The 18,164-nt window shown below is 45.4% G+C and overlaps 1 protein-coding gene across 6 annotated transcripts; it reads right to left on the minus strand.

Moving 5' to 3' along the window:
- Window positions 1–1,190: 1,190 nt before the first annotated feature.
- Window positions 1,191–17,965, minus strand: EPCIP (exosomal polycystin 1 interacting protein). 6 transcript variants are annotated; one of them, XM_080597769.1, is made up of 4 exons: window positions 17,504–17,965; window positions 7,680–7,728; window positions 5,323–6,094; window positions 1,191–1,971 (listed from the first exon to the last, which is right to left on the minus strand). In XM_080597769.1, the coding sequence occupies exon 3, from the start codon at window positions 6,025–6,027 to the stop codon at window positions 5,350–5,352; it is 678 nt and encodes a 225-aa protein (XP_080453895.1). In that variant the 5' UTR covers window positions 6,028–6,094; window positions 7,680–7,728; window positions 17,504–17,965; the 3' UTR covers window positions 1,191–1,971; window positions 5,323–5,349. The 6 variants fall into 6 exon arrangements, 5 of the variants coding, with proteins under 5 accessions (XP_080453895.1, XP_080453894.1, XP_080453893.1 ...); XM_080597768.1 differs by having other exon boundaries at window positions 5,323–6,097; XM_080597767.1 differs by lacking the exon at window positions 17,504–17,965 and adding an exon at window positions 16,884–17,457.
- Window positions 17,966–18,164: the final 199 nt, after the last annotated feature.

The following is an 18,164-nucleotide window of genomic DNA, read 5'->3' on the forward strand; positions in this document are numbered from 1 at the left end:
TCCCTCACGGTCACTCTGACCCTGCTCCACGCGGGGTCCCTCCCACGGGATGCCGTCCTTCCTGAACTGAGCCTGCGGGGGCTGCCCGCAGGCAGCAGCTCTTCAAGAACTGCTCCAGTAGGGGTCCATACCATGGGGTCCATCCCCCAGGAGCAAACTGCCCCAGCACGGGTCCCCCACGGGTGGCAGCTCCCCCCAGACCCCTGCTCCTGCGTGGGCTCCTCTCCACGGCCTGCAGCTCCGGCCCGGGGCCTGCTCCTGCGGGGGCTCTCCATGGGCCGCAGCCTCTTCTCCTCTGCATTTGTACAGGGTGAAATGGGAATCATCATAGAATCATAGAGTGGCTTACCTTGGAAGGGACTTTAAGGACCATCTAACCCCAACCCCCCGTCATAAGCAGGGATGTCACCCACCAGATCATGTTGGCCAAGGCCGCATCCAGCCTGGCCTTGAACACCTCCAGGGATGGGGTAATCACAACTTCTCTTGGCAACCTGTTCCAGTGCCTCACCACCCTCACAGCGAAGAATTTCCTCCTAATATCCAGTCTAAATCTATCCTCTTTTAGTTGAAGACCGTTCCCCCTTGTCTTATCATTACGTACCTGAGTAAAGAGTCCTTCTCCGTCTTTTTTGGAAGACCCCTTTAAGTATTGAAAGGTCTCAAGGAAGTCTCCCCACAGCCTTCTCTTCTCCAGGCTGAACATCCCCAGCTCTCTGAGGCTTTCTTCACAGGAGAGGTGCTCTAGCCTCTGATCATCTTTGGAGCCTTCCACTGGACTCGCTCTAACAGGTACACATCATCTTGTGCTGGGGGCCCTAAACCTGGAGGCAGTACTCCAGGTGGGGCCTCACAAAGGCAGAGTAGCAGGGGACAATCACCTCCCTCAACCTGCTGGTCACCCCTCTGTTGGTGCAGCACAGGATGCAGTTGGCCTGGGCTGCAGGTGTGCACTGCTGGGTCCTGTTGAGCCTTTGGTCCACCAGAACCCCCAAGTCCTTCTCTGCAGGGCTGCTCTCACTGAGTTCTTCTCCCAGTCTGTGCTCATGTCTGGGATTGCCCCGACCCAGGTGCAGCACCTTGCACTTGGACTTGTTGAACCTCATGCAGTGCACGTGCGCCTGCTTCTCCAGCCTGTCCAGGTCCCTTTGAATGAAGAGCATTGGGTGAAGAAAGGAGGAGTGTCAGGCTGGCATGCATTAGAACTTTATTGAGGAAGACTCATGAAAAGGAAGGAGCACAAACAGAAGGGCCCTGCTCAGAGGTACAAGCATAGTGACCATCAGCAGTTATGCATGTTGTGCAGAAGATATTCCCAGAGCACAGAGATCAGAGCATCCTCAGTCCATGAAGTGGCTTGCAGGGCATTGTTAGCTGCTGTCAAAGGTGTTGGCGTGGGTCCTTAGCAGGGGTAGCAGGCTCTTCTGCCAGAGAAGCTGCCCAGTACTCCGAAGACAGAAGTTAAAATTCAAAACACCAAAGAGAATGATGTCACCAGCTCAACTGATTCAGTCTCTACCAGTAAGGAAGAAGTACCCGGTCCATCAGCTGATGAGGTGATAGCACACGTGCAGTCAGCTGCTAGCAGTGAAGAACCAGATTCCACCACAAACCCTGTTCACGTGTTGCAGACTTTATCACTAGCTGATGACAAACCTGTAGACTTGTCAACTAAAAACGAAGGTGATTCAGAGTGTTCAGAGTCAACACAAGAAAACAAAATCATCTCATTTGGTTTTGGCAATACTTCAGACTTGTTCTTTGCAGATCTGGCTTCCAAAAAGTCTGGAGACTTTGCTTTTGGCTCAGAAGATAAAGACTTCAAATGGGTGAATACTGGAGCAACTGTGTTTGGAGCACAGAAAACCAGTAAAGCACATTAAGACGAAGGTGGTAGCAATGATGAAGTGGTACATAGCGACGATATTCATTTCAATCCTATTGTGTCCTTACCAGAGGTGGAGGTAAAATCTGGAGAAGAAGATGAAGAAATTCTTTTCAAAGAGAGGGCAAAACCTTACGGATGGGACAGAGATCACAGAATCCCAGAATCACAGAATCATCTAGGTTGGAAGAGACCTCCAAGATCATCGAGTCCAACCTCTGACCTATCACTAACAAGTCCTCCACCAAACCATATCACTAAGGGCTACATCTAAACATCTTTTAAAGACCTTCAGGGATGGTGACTCAACCACTTCCCTGGGCAGCCCATTCCAATGCCTAACAACCCTTTCAGTAAAGAAGTTCTTCCTAACATCCAACCTAAACCTCCCCTGGCACAACTATAGCCCATTCCCTCTTGTCCTGTCACCAGGCACGTGGGAGAATAGACCAACCCCCACCTCGCTACAGCCTCCTTTAAGGTACCTATAGAGAGCGATAAGGTCGCCCCTGAGCCTCCTCTTCTCGAGGCTAAACAACCCCAGCTCCCTCAGCCGCTCCTCATAAGACTTGTTCTCCAGACCCCTCACCAGCTTCGTTGCCCTTGTCTGGACTCGCTCAAGCACCTCCATGTCCTTCTTGTAGCGAGGGGCCCAAAACTGAACACAGTACTCGAGGTGCGGCCTCACCAGAGCCGAGTACAGGGGGACAATCACTTCCCTAGCCCTGCTGGCCACACTGTTTCTTATACAAGCCAGGATGCTGTTGGCCTTCTTGGCCACCTGAGCACACTGCTGGCTCAGTGGAAGGAGCGTGGTGTTGGAAAGATAAAGATCCTCTTCCATACACAGAAGAAATATTATAGAGTCCTAATGAGAAGGGACCAAGTTCTTAAAGTCTGTGCAAGCCATGTTATTACCAAAGAAATTAACTTAGTACCATCTGATACATCAAACAATGTTTTAATTTGGACGGCCACAGATTATGCTGATGGTGAAGTAAAAGTAGAATATATTGCAGGCAGAGTTAAAAGTCAAGAAATGGCTATTTCATTCAAGAAGAGGTTTGAAGAATGCCAGCAAAGCTTGTCAGAACTGCAGAAGGGACAACAGTCTCTGCCAGCAGGACTGTCAAAGGACACCAACCCCGTTGTGTATTTTGAAGTTTCTGCTGATGACAAACCTTCAGGACATGTAACCATGGAGCTGTTTTCAAACATTGTCCCTCGAACAGCTGAAAATTTCAGGGCCCTGTGCACTGGATAGAAAGGATTTGGATTCAAGAACACCAAATTTCACAGAATACTTACTGACTTTGTGTGTCAGGGAGGTGACATAACTGACCATAATGGAACAGGTGGACGGTCAATTTATGGAGATGCATTTGAAGATGAGAACTTTGAGGTGTTGGAGGCTTCTGTCAGGGGTGTTGGCGTGGGTCCTTAGCAGGGGTAGCAGGCTCTTCCGCCATTGAAGCAGCCCAGGCCTCCGAAGCCAAAGCCTCCAAAGCCTCCAGAGGAGATGGGCACTCTATGGGAGCTGAGGTTGCTGCCCACGGCAGCTGATGCGGAGGATCCAACAGCGGTGTTCTGGGGGAAGGAGCTGAAGATGGGTCCTGGCAGGGTGACCACCACGTTGGGGGCTGGATGGCGACATGGGAGTCCTTGCACTGCCTGACACAGGGCTCGCTGCAGCTGTTAGCCAGCGGGGTGGGTCCGCAGTGGCGGACATGTCGTAGCAGGACATGTCTGTGGTGCAGAGGGTCCCTGGAAGAGAGGGTGTTGGGAAGCTGGAGGGTGTTGGGGGCGTGAGGAGCGGTGCTCGGGGAGGCCAAGGGAGTGGGGAGGCCTAGGGTGGGGCTGTGGGGAGCATGGCGATGGGGAGGCAGAAGGGCTGCTGAGGCTGGGGGCAGAGAGCGTGTGGAGAGATAGGCCTGGTGGGGCGGTTGAAGGAGGGGAGCAGCGTTCAGGCTCACCTTGTTGAGCGCAGGGGAGAAAGCGTCGGGAGGAGTGTGTAAGGGTGCGAGGCACAGGGCCGGCTTTTACAGTGGTCCCCAAGTGCCCGCGGGGCAAGAGAGCCTTTGCGCATGACAGCATTTGGTGTGAGCTGCTCTTACACGCCAAAGCTGATCAAGTAATGAGGTGGGGTGTGTTGTTCCTGCAATGCTCCACCTTCATTTCCTCCTGTTGAGGATGTTGGAAGTGGCAGAACATTTCAAGTGAGAGTATTAAAGACCAAGGTGTAGTTCCTGAAGGTTCGTTAAATGGCTGGTAGAAGATGCATCCAAAGCATGGGAGAAGTGCGTTGTCATCAGTGAGGCCATGGTTTGGCACTCATGAGGCGTGGTCAGCGGCTTTGTTGCGAGGAGGGGGCCCCCTTGTTGGCATCCCCAGCAGGTTGGTCAGGGCTTCTCAGGTATGCTGGGCGTGATGCGCTACCACTTGCGTCACGAGCACAAGCAGGGGTTTCCCAGTTCTGACCATGTAGCAGAGGGCAAGGACAACTGAGCTCTCTCAGTTTGTCTCTGAGTAGCTTGTAACCCCTTCAGATGCCTCAAACTTCACAGCATTGGGATATGTCAACAGGACAAGGCCAGTAAATGTAGGGAAGGGATTATTCCCCTTACTATACTGCATACAGAGTACTACACGCAGTTTTGTCCACCCCCTGTGCAAGAAAACTGTTGGTCAACTGGAGTGAGCCCAGTGGAGAGCCACCAAGATGGTCAGGGGCTGGAGCACGTGGCTGTGAGAAAAGTGTGAGGGAATGGGGCTTGCTCGGCCTGGAGAGGGGAAGGCTGAGGGGGCCGTAGTAGCAGCCTCTCTATGTGGAGGAAGAGCTCTCTGAGAAGATGGAGCCAGCCTCTTTGTTGAGGTACAAGCTGGGAGAACAAGCAGTGGTTACAAACTGAAACAGTGGAGGTACTGACTTAAAATGTGAAAAAAAATTCCCCATGAGGACAGGCAGACAGAGAAGCCTTTGCCCAGCAAGGCTACGCAGGCTCCCTCCTCAGGGTTTTTCAGGACCTGCCTGGAAAAAGCCCCAAGAACCTGGTCTGGTCACGGAGCTGGCCCTGATTTGGGCAGGGGGGCTGGCTGCAGACCTCCTGAGCTGCTGTCCAACCTGAGTGATTCTCTGGGAAGCTCAGGCTGATCTACAGCTGGAGGTATGTGGCTATGTTTTCTTGAGACACTACCCTAAAGTAAAATTTATCAGGAGATTTTGGTTCTTAGCTTACAACATATAAGAAGAATTAGTAGTGATGTTTTCCCATTGTTTCATGTTTTCTTCTTTAAGGAAGCATTTACTGAATTAGTCTGATGAGTCTGTATTGCTTTAAATGTCTCCTTGTAGAGAACACAGTCAAAATTCTCCATCCCGTAATGGCTTCTTCTGACCAAACCAAAGAAAAGTCCCATCTCTTAGTGTTTTGCCATACCTGTGGCTACTGACTCTGTTAAAGAACTCAGTAAATGAACGTTACAACATAGCTCTTGTTGTCTGAGGTTGAGAAAACATCAGAATACAGCAGGCTGGGAAAATACTCCGTGATACTAGAGACATTTTCCACACTGTACGACTTCAGCAAAGAGTATCCATTGAAAAGAGAGGTATCCAGAAAAGAAATGTATACTAGCATTTGCCTGTCTTTGTTGTGCATCGCAAGGTAGTCCTCTTTTTCATTGTTGCTGCTACTGGAGATGGTTACGCTCTGCTCTGGAAATTGTCCCTTGACCTTGTTTTTCACCCGGAGCTTTCGCAGTCCCCAGATGGTCAAGTATTCTGTCGGGAGAGGAGCGGTGCCACAGAAGGAGAGCTTCAAATCACACACCCTTGTGAAATTGAGGAGCATCTCCAGCACGGAGGTGTCTGTGAACCAAATGGTCAGGTCACTGTTGTAGTTAGTTTTTTCCATGGTAGAAGGCAGCACTGTTCTGCAGTTGCACATCAAGTTTGCCAGGTTGTAATCACAGTCATGGATATCCGCCAAGCAGCTGCAGTTCCGAATTATGCTTTCCTTGGTGAAAATTAGCGTATGGTTCTTCTGACTTCTCACAAAACTGTCAGCAATGTGTAAGCCAAGGAAACCAGCCAAAAAGAGAGATGGCCAAAAAGAGAAAGTGGAGAAGGCTATCGGCTTCATCAGTCCTGGTGCCAAGCTGCCAAGCGTCTTCTCCTTTTACACAGTGAATTATATCACTTGTCTTTACCTACTGAGGAAAAACAATTTCTTTATTATTCTGAAGACCACTCAACAGTTAACATTACTTTTGCTTTACTTTTGTGCTTTCTTTGCTTCCCAACAGATAGGGGTGAAAAACGACCCAGTTCTGCACTCACTGTGTGAGGCAGTCTGAGAAAAGCTTAAGACAGAAGCTGGAAGCAGTTTGTTTTACACCTGAATTGCTAAGCAAGGCTTGTGATAACCTCTTTAAACTGAGTGTGGGATGTACTGGGCACGGGGAAAGAAAGACAGAAAGGGTGGCTATGGGCAGAAGCACTGCTGGATGCAGCACATATCCTTCTGAGCTATGTGGTATGGTAATAACTTGTTGCCATAAAACCTGCTTTTCACTCATATGAAGCTACATCTGCTCCAGCCTTAGCCTGTATGTTCGGGGGTGCAAGGATCATCTCTCACTGTGTCTCTCCACGGTAACCAGCATAGGATAGACCTTGGCTTTGCTGGATCCCCCTTCATTTAACCCAGCAAAGCAAAGTAGCACCTACAGGAATTGTCATGGACAATGGAGCAAGTTTCCATCCCAGAAACGCTCCACCTCAAATGGCTGGAGCAGGTTTGGTGGGGACTCTTGGATTCTCAGCTACCAGCTTTTCAGAGCAGGGTCAGATCTTGGGTTCTCCTGGCATGTTATTAAGTGATGGTGCAAGCAATGATGAAGAATATCATTTCTCAACAAAAATCATTAGATTTTGGAAAGTTTGTCTGATTTGACTGCAATTATTTTGAAGCACAAAGGGACATTAGAGCCACATTTTGACCACAGGCAGCAGGTACTAGTGAAGGCAACAGTAGGGCATGTACTGGGCAGAATTTCATCCTTGGAATGTGAGAAGAAGGTTGATCCATGTCCAGAATGTGTGTCCAGCACCTCAGAAAACATGCCAATGCAACTACGGTTTCGCGAAACATAATGGATAAACAGGAAAACAATACTATTTATAATGAAAATGTGAATTGGTTTGGTATATTATATAATCTACCATCATTAGACAATGAAATCTTCTGCTATAAACTTCATCATAATTTAATAGAAAATTAAGGGAAAATGTATGATTTAGATCTAAATGTTTTAAGCTCAGTCCTTCCTGAAAAGTCAAGTGAGAATGTTCTTTGACTAATATAAATTATATATATATAAATGTATTTTGATCAAATAGTGTGTGTCCTACTTTCCCACATTTCTCACTTACAGAGGACATAGTCCTTTAGTTGACCTTTTTCCTTCAATTTCAGCCTCCTGACAGTGAATCTACAGAAACTGTGATGGTTTGCAAATGGCTAGAAGTTTGACATCTGTGGGAAAAGGTAGAAAAGGGAAAGTTATGTGCACATGGGGGGGGAAATAGTCACATAAGAAGTGGTGGTCTCTGGGCTGGATTCATTTCCAAGAATGAGATCTTTAGTTTATGATATACAGGTCTGTGAAGACATCAACTCAGTGTTTAACAGCAGTGGAAAAGTAATTAAATTGTTAAGAAGTTGGATGAAATGAATGGAGAAAAGGAGGCACTGTTGTTGAGCTACTGCATAAATCCTTTGCTCATACTTGCCTGCTGTGTGCAGTTTGGATCCCACTGTTTCAGAAAGGGTATCACAGACCTAGAGTTTGGAGAAGAGCAAGAGCAATGAGATATGGAAGGGCTTCCCTTTAAGTAAAGTGGAACTAATGAGGTAGGACTCTAGACAGGAAAAGGGATGGTTGAGGGAGGATATGGTGGTGATCTGTAACAGCACAAATAGCATGGAGACAGTGTGTAAAGATCAGTTGTTCAGTGATTTTTTGAAGTACAAGAGCAAGACATCTCAAATAAACCCAGTAAGGTCACACCTGGCTTGTTAATCCTTGGCAAAGGATGTTGGTGGTACTAAAAGTTTACACAAACTTGAGGCAGGACTGGATAAGTTCAGAGAGGAGAAGACCACTGAGGTTGTCATGTACACAGACAACACACCTATCACAGATTGTGGAAGGCCCTGCATGTAAAACAGTTGGAGGCTAAGAAGTTATAGCAATAGGTATCACGTGTTGTCTTCCCGTTTGAAATCTCACCTGCAGGACTTCTTACAGCTGCACTTGGAGATGGCTACTTGACTAGACGGATTTTTGGTCTGACAGATTATGCCCATTCTTATACAAGGCTTCTATATTGTAAAAGTAAGCAAACTAACTCAAACATGATTTAATTTTGTATGTACTCTCTGAATTTGACATGTTGTTTTCTCAAACGGAGGATACAGACATTTTAATGTTTAAATCAAATATTTAACCCATGTTCCACAGACTTATTGTGGAACATACCAGAAATACCAATCCAACTGTTAGATAATGTTTAACTTCAAAGGTCAGGCACACACAAGCTGTGACTGTTCTGGTATCCTTAACGCTAGATGAATTTGATCTTTGGTATCTAAGCATTTAATCATGCATCACGTTGAAAATCCTGTCTACTAGAACTTCACATTGTGTTTATTTGCTCAGCTCTTCAGCTTTGGTTAACAGTTGTGATAAAATAAATAACAAATCTGTAATATCACCACTGTTTCACAAGTGAATGAAATTACTTGGATTTGTCTGTTTTGGAGATAGTATTTGCAAGAATTCCTAACCAATGTTAGCAGTATGAGTATGAACTAAGTAAAAGAGATTTTAACTGAAGATTCATCAGTTTTACATTTCAAATTCCCACCTATGTCAAAAGGGGTAACGTTTTTTCCACTAAAATATGAGAATTTAACAGTGATAAAATATTAGAAATAAAATAATTTGCAGCGTCCTTATTAGTTCTAGCTCTTGATTCCTTTTAATTGCTGTTGTTGTTATTGTTGTTGCTTGTCTCCACTAACTGAAGAGTAGAGAAAGTTCTCTACTGTCTTGCAGCCTACAAAAGAAAATTCTCTTAAAAGTTTAGCTGAGCTGATAGCATTTGGTCTCTGTCCCTCAAAATCCAAACAAAATTCTAAATCTTGGCATTGCGGGAAATGCTATCTCCAGAAACACTTGCTATCTTCTTCTGGTCCCTCCAACACAGAAACACTCCTATCAATTCATTTTTCTGTATTTGGTTTCTGTGTGACTTTGGTGAGTGATACACAAGCAATGAAATACATGGTGCAGGTTGTCTGTCTGTGAAATTTCAAAAGCACCTGGAATGCACCTTTACTAAAGCTACAAATTATCTACAGGAAAAAAAAAGGGTGCCAAAAAAAGTGCTCTTACCCAAATTACTTTATTGTCTGAACTGGTTAAGGCTTGGGAAAGGCTTGGCTTTAATTTTTTGTGGGAGGTGGCAGCCCTTTAAGGAACTAGTATCTTAAAATATAGATGAAATTTAAATGCACTAACATGATGGTTCTTACTCCGAGTAGTATCTTGTTGAACTTTCACCACTGCCACAGTGCTGCTAGGAAGGAGGGGCCACAGCTTACCAAGAGGTTCTTTTCACTGAAAGCCTGGGGGACAAGTCTATAACTTGTCTTTGTAGAGAGAGGCTCAGAAGAGCCTCTGTTTCGGTAAGGAGAATGCAAAGCAAAAGTCACAGACTTTTAGGAGAGGTGTGGGAGCTGAGGGACAGGAACTTGTCATGACATGATGTGGGGAAAAGAAAGAGGATCAAAGAAGAACATGGGTCTGAAAAACAGAGGTAATTTTGGCAAGGCCTCTCCTTCCTCCAGGTAGTCAACAGCACCTCCCAGTTCAGTATCATCAACAGACTTGCTGAGGTTGCACTCCGCTTCTGCAGATCATTGATAAAAATGTTAAACAGGACTGGTCCTAGAACCGAGTCCTGGGGGACACCACTGGTGACTGTCCACCAGCCAGATGCAGCCCCATTTACTACAACCCTTTGAGCTCTACCAGTAAACCAGTTCATCATCCAGCATAGCATGAACCTGTTCAACTCACAGCTGGACAATTTTTCCAGAAGGATGATGTGAGGAACGGTAGCAAAGGTCCTACTAAAATTCAGAAAGACCACATCCGCCGCCTTCCCTTTATCCACCAAGTGGGTGACCTTATCGTAGAAGAAGATCAAATCACTAAGGCAGGAAACTTTCCCGTGATGAACCCATGTTGACTATGTCTGAAAATAGCTTTGGTCTTTAAGCACTTTTTAATATCCTCCAGGACAAGCTTCTCTGTAACATTTCCAAGGACTGAGTCTAGACCTATTAGTCAAGGACTAATAGGTCTGTAGTTTCCTGGGTCTTCTCCTATGCCCTTCCAGTCAGCCAGGACCTCCTCGGACTCCCGGTAATTTGGTAAATTGTTGAGAGGGGTTGAGCTGTAACATCCACTAATTCCTTCAGCACTCTGGGGTGAATTGTTCCCCATCAACTTGTGAACATTAAGCTGATACAGCTGTTCCCTTACAATTTTGGTGACCACAGACAGAAAATTGTTGCTCCCCCAGTCACGCATGGTCCTCCAACTCTGAGGTCTGGGCAGCCCAACATCTGTTGCTATTGTTAAATACTGAGGAAAAAAGGCATTAAATGCCTCTGCCTTTTTCTCCTCCTTACTTGTTAGGTGACCATCCTCTCCAAGTATCTCCAATATTTTCCTTTGACCTCCTCTTGCTGTTGGCATACTCGAAAAAGCCTTTATTGTTTTCTGACTGCACTGGCCATTGTCAACTCAAATTGGGCTTTGTCTTTTCTTGTTTTCTCCCTGCAGATGTGTACGGCAGCTCTGTACTCTCCCTGTAAAAACCAGACCTTTCTTTCAGAATTCATATAATTTATTTTTCTGCCCTAGTTCCAGACGGAGTTCTCCATTCAGCCAGGGCAAATCTTGCTAGGTTACTAGCCAAGAAACATTTCCCGCTTCAAGACAGGTGGGTCCCATCAGGTCCCAGCAGATCTCTCATCTCAAAGACTCTTCCATGATTATAAAACCCAAAATTCTGGTGGAGGCAGCAGTCTTGGAGCCAGGCACTGATGACCTGGGCTCACCTGTTTTGTTCCCTGTCTCTCCCGATTACTGGGAGGATTGAGGAAAACACTGTCTGTGCTCCTGAGTCCTTCCGTTGTCTCCCCCAGGGCCCTGACACCCCTTTTTACAGACCTCGGGCTACCTGTAGCCATGTTGCCAGTACCCACTTGAAAGAGGAGGAGTGGGCACTAGTCCGAGGGCTGTATTATGCCCCTGATCCGAGCCCTGGGGAGGCTGCAAACTTCTCTGTGGAGAGGGCCTGGAGTGCAGATGGAGCTCTGTTCCCTGAGGAGGGAGCCACCTCTGACTTCAGCTTGCCGCCATTTCTTCACGGTGTGGGTCCTGGTGCTGCGCGTGCTGCGAGGCCATGGTTATGACCTTGGAGGCAGAACTTGCTTCCACTCCTTGGTGCCCCTCACGCTGCTGCCTTTATCCTGATGCCGATCAGGTGCCAGGCCTGCTTCAGTACTGGCCATGCCAGGTTGGCACGTGCGTGCCTGAGAGGGCAGAGCATGGCCCCACTGATCCATCACCTCCACATACACAGGGTGCACAGCCTTGGGGTGCCGGGGCTCAGGGACCCCCTCAGACACCTCGTGAGCCTCATGCTCTGCTCAGCACTTGGCATCTGCTGTTGCCGATGCTGCTGCTGCCATTAAGAGTGAAGTAAAATCATGTAAGCATTTTTTAGCTTTTCATTTTATACTAGCAGACTGCTGAACTCAAGAAAACAGAATGATATTTCAAATCTAAACTCAGCAAATGATCTGAATGCTCTTCCCTCACAAGTCAGTGAACAAAATCTACCTGCTTTTACATGCCTGTTCTGGTGTCAAGCATAACTCCTTTGTCTACAGAAGCTTGAGTTAAGAAGGAGCTGGGCTGCATTTTATTTACATGTAACTGTTCAATTCAGCTGTTTTAGACAGCTGTTCTTGTCCAACCTCATACCTGATTTTCATCAGCCTTTGAAAGTGGCTGGAACAATTAAAATGGTGACACATTTTCAAATAAGAAATGATTGAATTCTTCATCAAGCAGTTGCAGTGAACTGACTGATAAATTCATTCTGATTAAGACAGACCGGCTCTGTAGCCTAAGTATGGCATATGCTGTAGGACTTCTGTGCTACTGGTGGAGGTTTGGTTTTGACTTTCAAGTAACAGAGTCTAGAGCTCCACCGGGCTTCAAGATGACCTCCAGCAGCAACAGTACCACCATGGGTTCATCTGTTTGTCCAATGCAGCAAAAAGACAGTCTGTCCAGATTGTTGGTGTTTTATTGAACACCATCCATTTGAACAACATGGTTTATGCATGGCAGCATTAATTGTAACATCCCAAACGACCATGTTTCAAATGAGAGATAGGTGGGATGTATAACAACAAGGCCTTCACCCAACTTCACAGATACTTCTTCTAAGTTAGTCTCATACAGTCAGCGGACAAATAGTGTTTTGAAATGATGTGCTGTAATTGCAATGTTTTTTTTTATCAATGACCGATCATCTTCTGTTTCAGCTTCCACCTCCAACAAATCCACCCCCTACTGAGGTGAATTGGATGAAATAAAGCCTGCTTTTCTTCCCTTCACAACTTTGCATAGTCTTGTTTTGGAAATGTATTTAGAAGTAGAAAAAACACTAGCAGGTAAATAGCTGCTGAGTTATACCACCCACACTGCCTTGCCATCTGGAGTGACACAGTGGTAAGCCTTTAGCATTTAAGAATGAAGTGAAAAATTAAATCAGCATAGAAGAATAAGCCAGTGCCTCAACTAGCAATTAGAGTGCATTGCCCCAGAGGTCTTTATACCTGTTTTTTCTCTTGCAGAGTCACCCAACTTCACTAAGCACTGGCAGAGTACCACTACGCCATGGGAATACTGGTGGTTGGTCCAGTTCTCCTCTAAACAGCTGGCTTTTTCCCTGTGGTTATCTGCCAATCCCAGCATTACAATATCTCAAAAAGGTTTTGAAGTGCAGATTTTGGTTTCAATGTATTGAAGAGATACCTCAAGTTAGGTATCAGAAGAGAAAGACTCAGCAATTACAAAAGAAGTACTGGTCAAAACTTTGCCACCTCAGGTGCTTCCTGGGAAATGGAGAGGTGGAAGTAGGGTATATTCAAGATCAAGATATTCTTAATCAATCTGAAGAAGTTAATCATCAAGAAGGCTTGGTGATTGGTATCATCTTCTTGAGTTTCATCTGGTATTTGAGTTTCCTGAAGCCCACAGTCAGCTACCATACTCTGCTTTAGATAAGTCCTCCTTGACATTGAGGGGAAACTCCTTCACCAGCACAGATTTTAGGGCTTTTTGTGATAACCAAATCTGTAGAGCTGATTACTTGTAGAACAGGGAAGAAAGCTCAGCACTAAGCGCCAACAACTAAATAAATCCATAGTAAAACATGCCTAGGAGTACCTGGACACAGTACCTAACTCACAGAGCACAGCCAGGGAAATAACGCATGGTGCCCCGACCCCAGAGCATGGACTCAGCTGACACAGGTGGATAGCACAGCAGCCTATATGTTCAGTAATGAGTTCTTCTTTCCATGCAAAAACTGGAGGAAAACTAGAGCCTGGCTTGATCCTGGCCACAGTGGGGAAGGCAGGGCTGCCCTCAAGCTGGGGTCTGTGCTCTGGGGAGGGGGTCAGAGGGGCTGCATGCTCTGCTCAGTGTCCTGCTTAGTGGCAGCCACAGGCTGTGATGGTTTTAGGGAAGTTTCACATGCTGAAGATAGCACTAACCTGCTTCTAGAAAGAAAAAAAAAAAAAAAAAAAAGCCCAATTTTTGAACAATCTAAATCCAGCTACTCATTTGTTCATTTTTACCCTGAGTGGGGGGCCTTTTAAGTGAAAATCGGATTAGACATAGATACCAGCAGAAAATGGTTCTGGTGTGACTGCTTGAGCCGTGAATGTTTTACTTGTGCATCCTCTTTCCAGCATTGAAATCCCTATTTTATAGCATGTAATCCCAAAAGTTTTCTGGCAAAAGTTTCCAACCCCCCTCCTTTTTCCTCACAGGTTTTGATAGCTCAGGGAGATTTCCAACGCTTATTTAGTAATAGTGTCATTACAGGTTTCTGAATTTGCTTTGATCATTCCAGTAATTTTTTATTTTATTTTTTTGCTAATTGCAGATCTGTGTATGAAGAAAACTGCAAAAAAGCAATAAAAAGCCTTTGACTGTTATGTGAGAATGCTACTGTCTCAAGAAAAGTTAATCCTATTCAATGGAAGTCCCGAGCCTATACAATTAATTTCTTCACAGGGTGCTTTCTTCCATTCTCTATTCAGAAAAAAAACTAATTAAAACCCCTCATTGATCACTTGTGTTAACATGTGCCTATGTGAAAGTGCTGTATTAAGCAACTTATTTAAGAGCTTAAATCCATATAATCTTGTGCAGCTTGGGTAACGTACACAGGATGAATACCAAAACCACCCAATTTAAACCAAAATAACATGAAAGGCTGGACAAAGCCAAAAGCATTTAGAAGGAGAGCAACGAGGACTGCCTCTTTCTTTTCCTGTGCACATGCAGGTATGGGAGAGACATGTAAAAATACGTTGCACTTCACAGCAGAGGTGGTAGCAAGGAGGTGGGCAGAGCAGCGCAGATGGGATGACAGCTTCTCCAGGGAGGATGCTGCATTCACCTGCCACACAGGAGCTTTGGAGAAGACCACGGACATGATCCTGTTACACAAAGGAGCAAAGTGTGCTCTGGGCTTTTGTCCATCTTTTTCTGTGCTATTTAACACTGATCTAACCTGCAAAATGTTTTTGGAAAAAAAAGGTGGCTCTAAAGAATGCTCAGGGCTGCCATTTGATGACTGTGTTCTCCTCCTGTTGTGATGAAACACTGGGATTTTTTGAAGTGCAATTTTCACTTTGAAATAATAAATTGTACACTTCTATTATTATTATTATTATTATTATTATCATTAAAAGATAGTACTAGCAATTTGCTTGGCAGTCTATCAGATGTTCTGGAAATAACTTTTATTGTTAAATTGTAACTGAACAAAATCGGAGCTCTGGTTTGCAGAGAGGAAGGGTGAGGTCAGCTCTTAAAATCTACTGAACCAAGCAGGTGTTACAATAGGAGGGACATTACTGGAAAATGGAAATGACTATGCAAAATGTAAAGAGTCAGACTCCTAGTAAGTCTAGTCGGAGTCTTCACTTCTGAGAAGCCACATTATCTGACCAGAAGGCCCTAGGGAGGCTCAGGCCTTGAGGGAAACAAAATGCCTTTTGACTCAGTGGGAGTTTCAGGAGTTCCCCAAGCGTGCTGTTGGCACAAGGAGGTATTTCTTTGTTTAAACAATTACTGTATTTAGTTACGCCACAGATAAATGTAGGAAAATAAGTTGGTGATAAAAGCTGACATTCTACACACTTCCAGACTGCAGCATGAGCCGTGCTTGTTGCTGATAACTTGAAAATTGTTTCCTCATTTGCCCGTACAGCAAAAGCCTGAGCCATTGTCCTTAGGCTGAGCAGCCAGTGCTGCTGCAATGGTGCTGTCATGTGCAGTGGAACAAATTCCTAACTAGCAATGATAAAAGTGCAAGATAAGACCAGCCATTCTACTGTACAGAATGTGAACAACACACCGACCCTTGGAAATCCTGGGCAACCAGCTCTAGGTGGCCCTGCTTGGACCAGAGGACCTCCAGAGAACTATAGAAATTTCTTTCTGTTGCTATCTAACCATGCAGCTAACAGCGTCAGTCTGTTGGCTGCCTGATACTTCTCAGCAGTGACTCCTACAGCTTTCCACTAGTGGGACTGCCAGCAGCTTGAACGCTTGTCCTGATGCTTGTGAGAGACCCCTCTAAGAAAGAGGGGCAAGGAAACAAGACCAAGCTCTGGCTTTGCACTAAAGAGAAACCATAGAGTAAGTGGGTATATGTTACACTGTGAAAAGAGCTCTTCTTCTTCTACTTTAAATCAAATATTAACATTTCCCAGCATCTTCCTGGCTCACTTCTTGGATGACCTAGTCATTTTCCTTCCAATAGGCTCATTTTAATGATTTTTATTAAAGAGAAGCCTTAACAAAAACAATTTTCTTCAGTACTGAGGCTGACTCTGAATGCATTAAATGCACATAAGCTACAATGTCGGGGCTTTTGTGCTTATTGTGATCGAAAGACTGATTTTTCAAAAAGAAGTGTATAAACATACTTTAAAAATAAATTTGCATGCTCATGAATGCAATTTTCATAAAACTAGTAATTTTGTAATTATAAGATATGAACCATCAAATTCCTCTTTATTCATCTGTCCACAGGAGGGGACACCTCCTGGGAAATCAGGTGTCCCAGGGGTGGGCGATCAGCACTGTCTGAACACCAGAGTCATCATCGGTGAATCAAGCTGAGTACTTCAACACTGAAGTATACGAACATTAATTTCAAAAGCACTTTTTAAAATTCTCTGGGTTTTGTGTCAAGCCATCTACTTCCTGGAGCAAAGGTGTGTGAACATTAGGAAAGAGATCTTGAGTGCAGCTTTTTGGCTTTACTATGTGCAAGTGCTCTTTCTAACCTAACCTGCACAAAAGTTCAAGTTAAGCATTACACTAAATTAAAGATTTACCAAGCCCCAAAAGTTTAGCTTAATTCATTAATAGAAATGGTGTACAAAGTGTATATTAATACTTCATTTTCTTTTGTTCAGATCTCAAACTAGAGGGGAAAAAAAAGATGTGAGAAAAGAAAAGCAGCATGTTAGGAAGCTTTTAAGAAATGCTAATTGTCATTAAGCAGATGGAGACTGAAATCCTAGAGCAGGATTACCTGGTGCCAGGTGTCTCGGTTCCCCTTCACGCTTTTGGATAGCGCATGGTGTCACTGCCAGGAGACTCCAGAGCCATGTAGTGACAACGTGATTATTTTGCTTTGTGCTTACTGCGCTGCTGGCCTGATTTATAATTAAATGGTAGAATAAAGCACAGATCCTAGATACTTCTTCCCTGATCCTCCTCCCTCGGTGTTTTTCTCAAGGCAGTTTTAACAGAAGGCAATGAGACAACTCTTCTCCACTGGAATAATTCACAGCAATACCTCTGCTGCCTTTAGCAGAACGACTTGCCTAAAGAAGTGTTTGCAAGACGGAGTAAAACCTTTCCACAGATCTTTCAGGTTATTATTCATAGAGCTATTAATTATTACCTTGAGCATACGGGTACAGCGTATAAACAATTGCAACACGTCCAAGACAAACTTTGCCTAATCTGTTATTTCCCCATGATTACAAAACAACAAATCTGAAACAAAATACCTGCCAGGAGGAAAGAGTGGCGAGGAAATAATTGTGCTACAAGAGAAATGGCCTCAGTCATTAATACACAAGGTATGAAGTGTACCCCTGTTGTTTACCACCCCCTTTTTAAGACAAAACAGAGGCAGCAACTTACCCTTTCTCTGTGTGCCGGCAGAGTGTCCGTCAGCGTGCTGCAGCCCTCCTGGAGGCAGCGATGCTTGGCGCTGGGGTTAATCCGCAGGGCAGGTGGGGACACCACTGGCTCTCCCACTCGCTGCTTTTTCAGGTTCCCCGTGGGGCCGGCAGCCCCCACGCCATTCCCCTGACAGCCCAGAGAGCAGTTCAAGGCCAGCTGGTTTTGTGCCACCACGATGGGGCCCTACCTGTCTTTGTTACCTCTGCTCCCACGCTGCTCCCACGCCACCGTGACTGGCCCTGAGGGTTGTGCCCTCCGTTGCCTGCTTTCCACTGTACTGAGGCTTTGGGTGCAGGTTTAAAACAGGAAATTGCCTGTCCTCCACAGCCTCATGTCATGCTCGAAAGGCCGTCTGCCCAACTTGAAGGACATTTTCCATCGCAACTCTGCTGTCAGCCACTGCTCAAACTCCGTGGATGCTCCTCCATCACCCAGCATGGAGAAAATCAAATTTGTCACCTAAAGCTAAAATCTTTACAGCTAGCAGGTAATACCCAGCCTGAACAACCAGCAGCACTGTTTGTAAGGATGGTGCAGTTGTAAGCAGCTTCACAAGGAAATGCAGTAGGAGGATCCTAAAAAATCATGAGGCAACATGCTGCAGGACGAAAGTGCTCTG

This window comes from Anser brachyrhynchus (assembly GCF_964034855.1).
Source record: "Anser brachyrhynchus genome assembly, chromosome: 1".
NCBI classification, from domain to species: domain Eukaryota; kingdom Metazoa; phylum Chordata; class Aves; order Anseriformes; family Anatidae; genus Anser; species Anser brachyrhynchus.

Excerpts from the sequence above, each read along its gene's own strand:
- EPCIP (XM_080597769.1), bottom strand. The coding sequence starts at position 6,027 with ATGAAGCCGATAGCCTTCTCCACTTTCTCTTTTTGGCCATCTCTCTTT.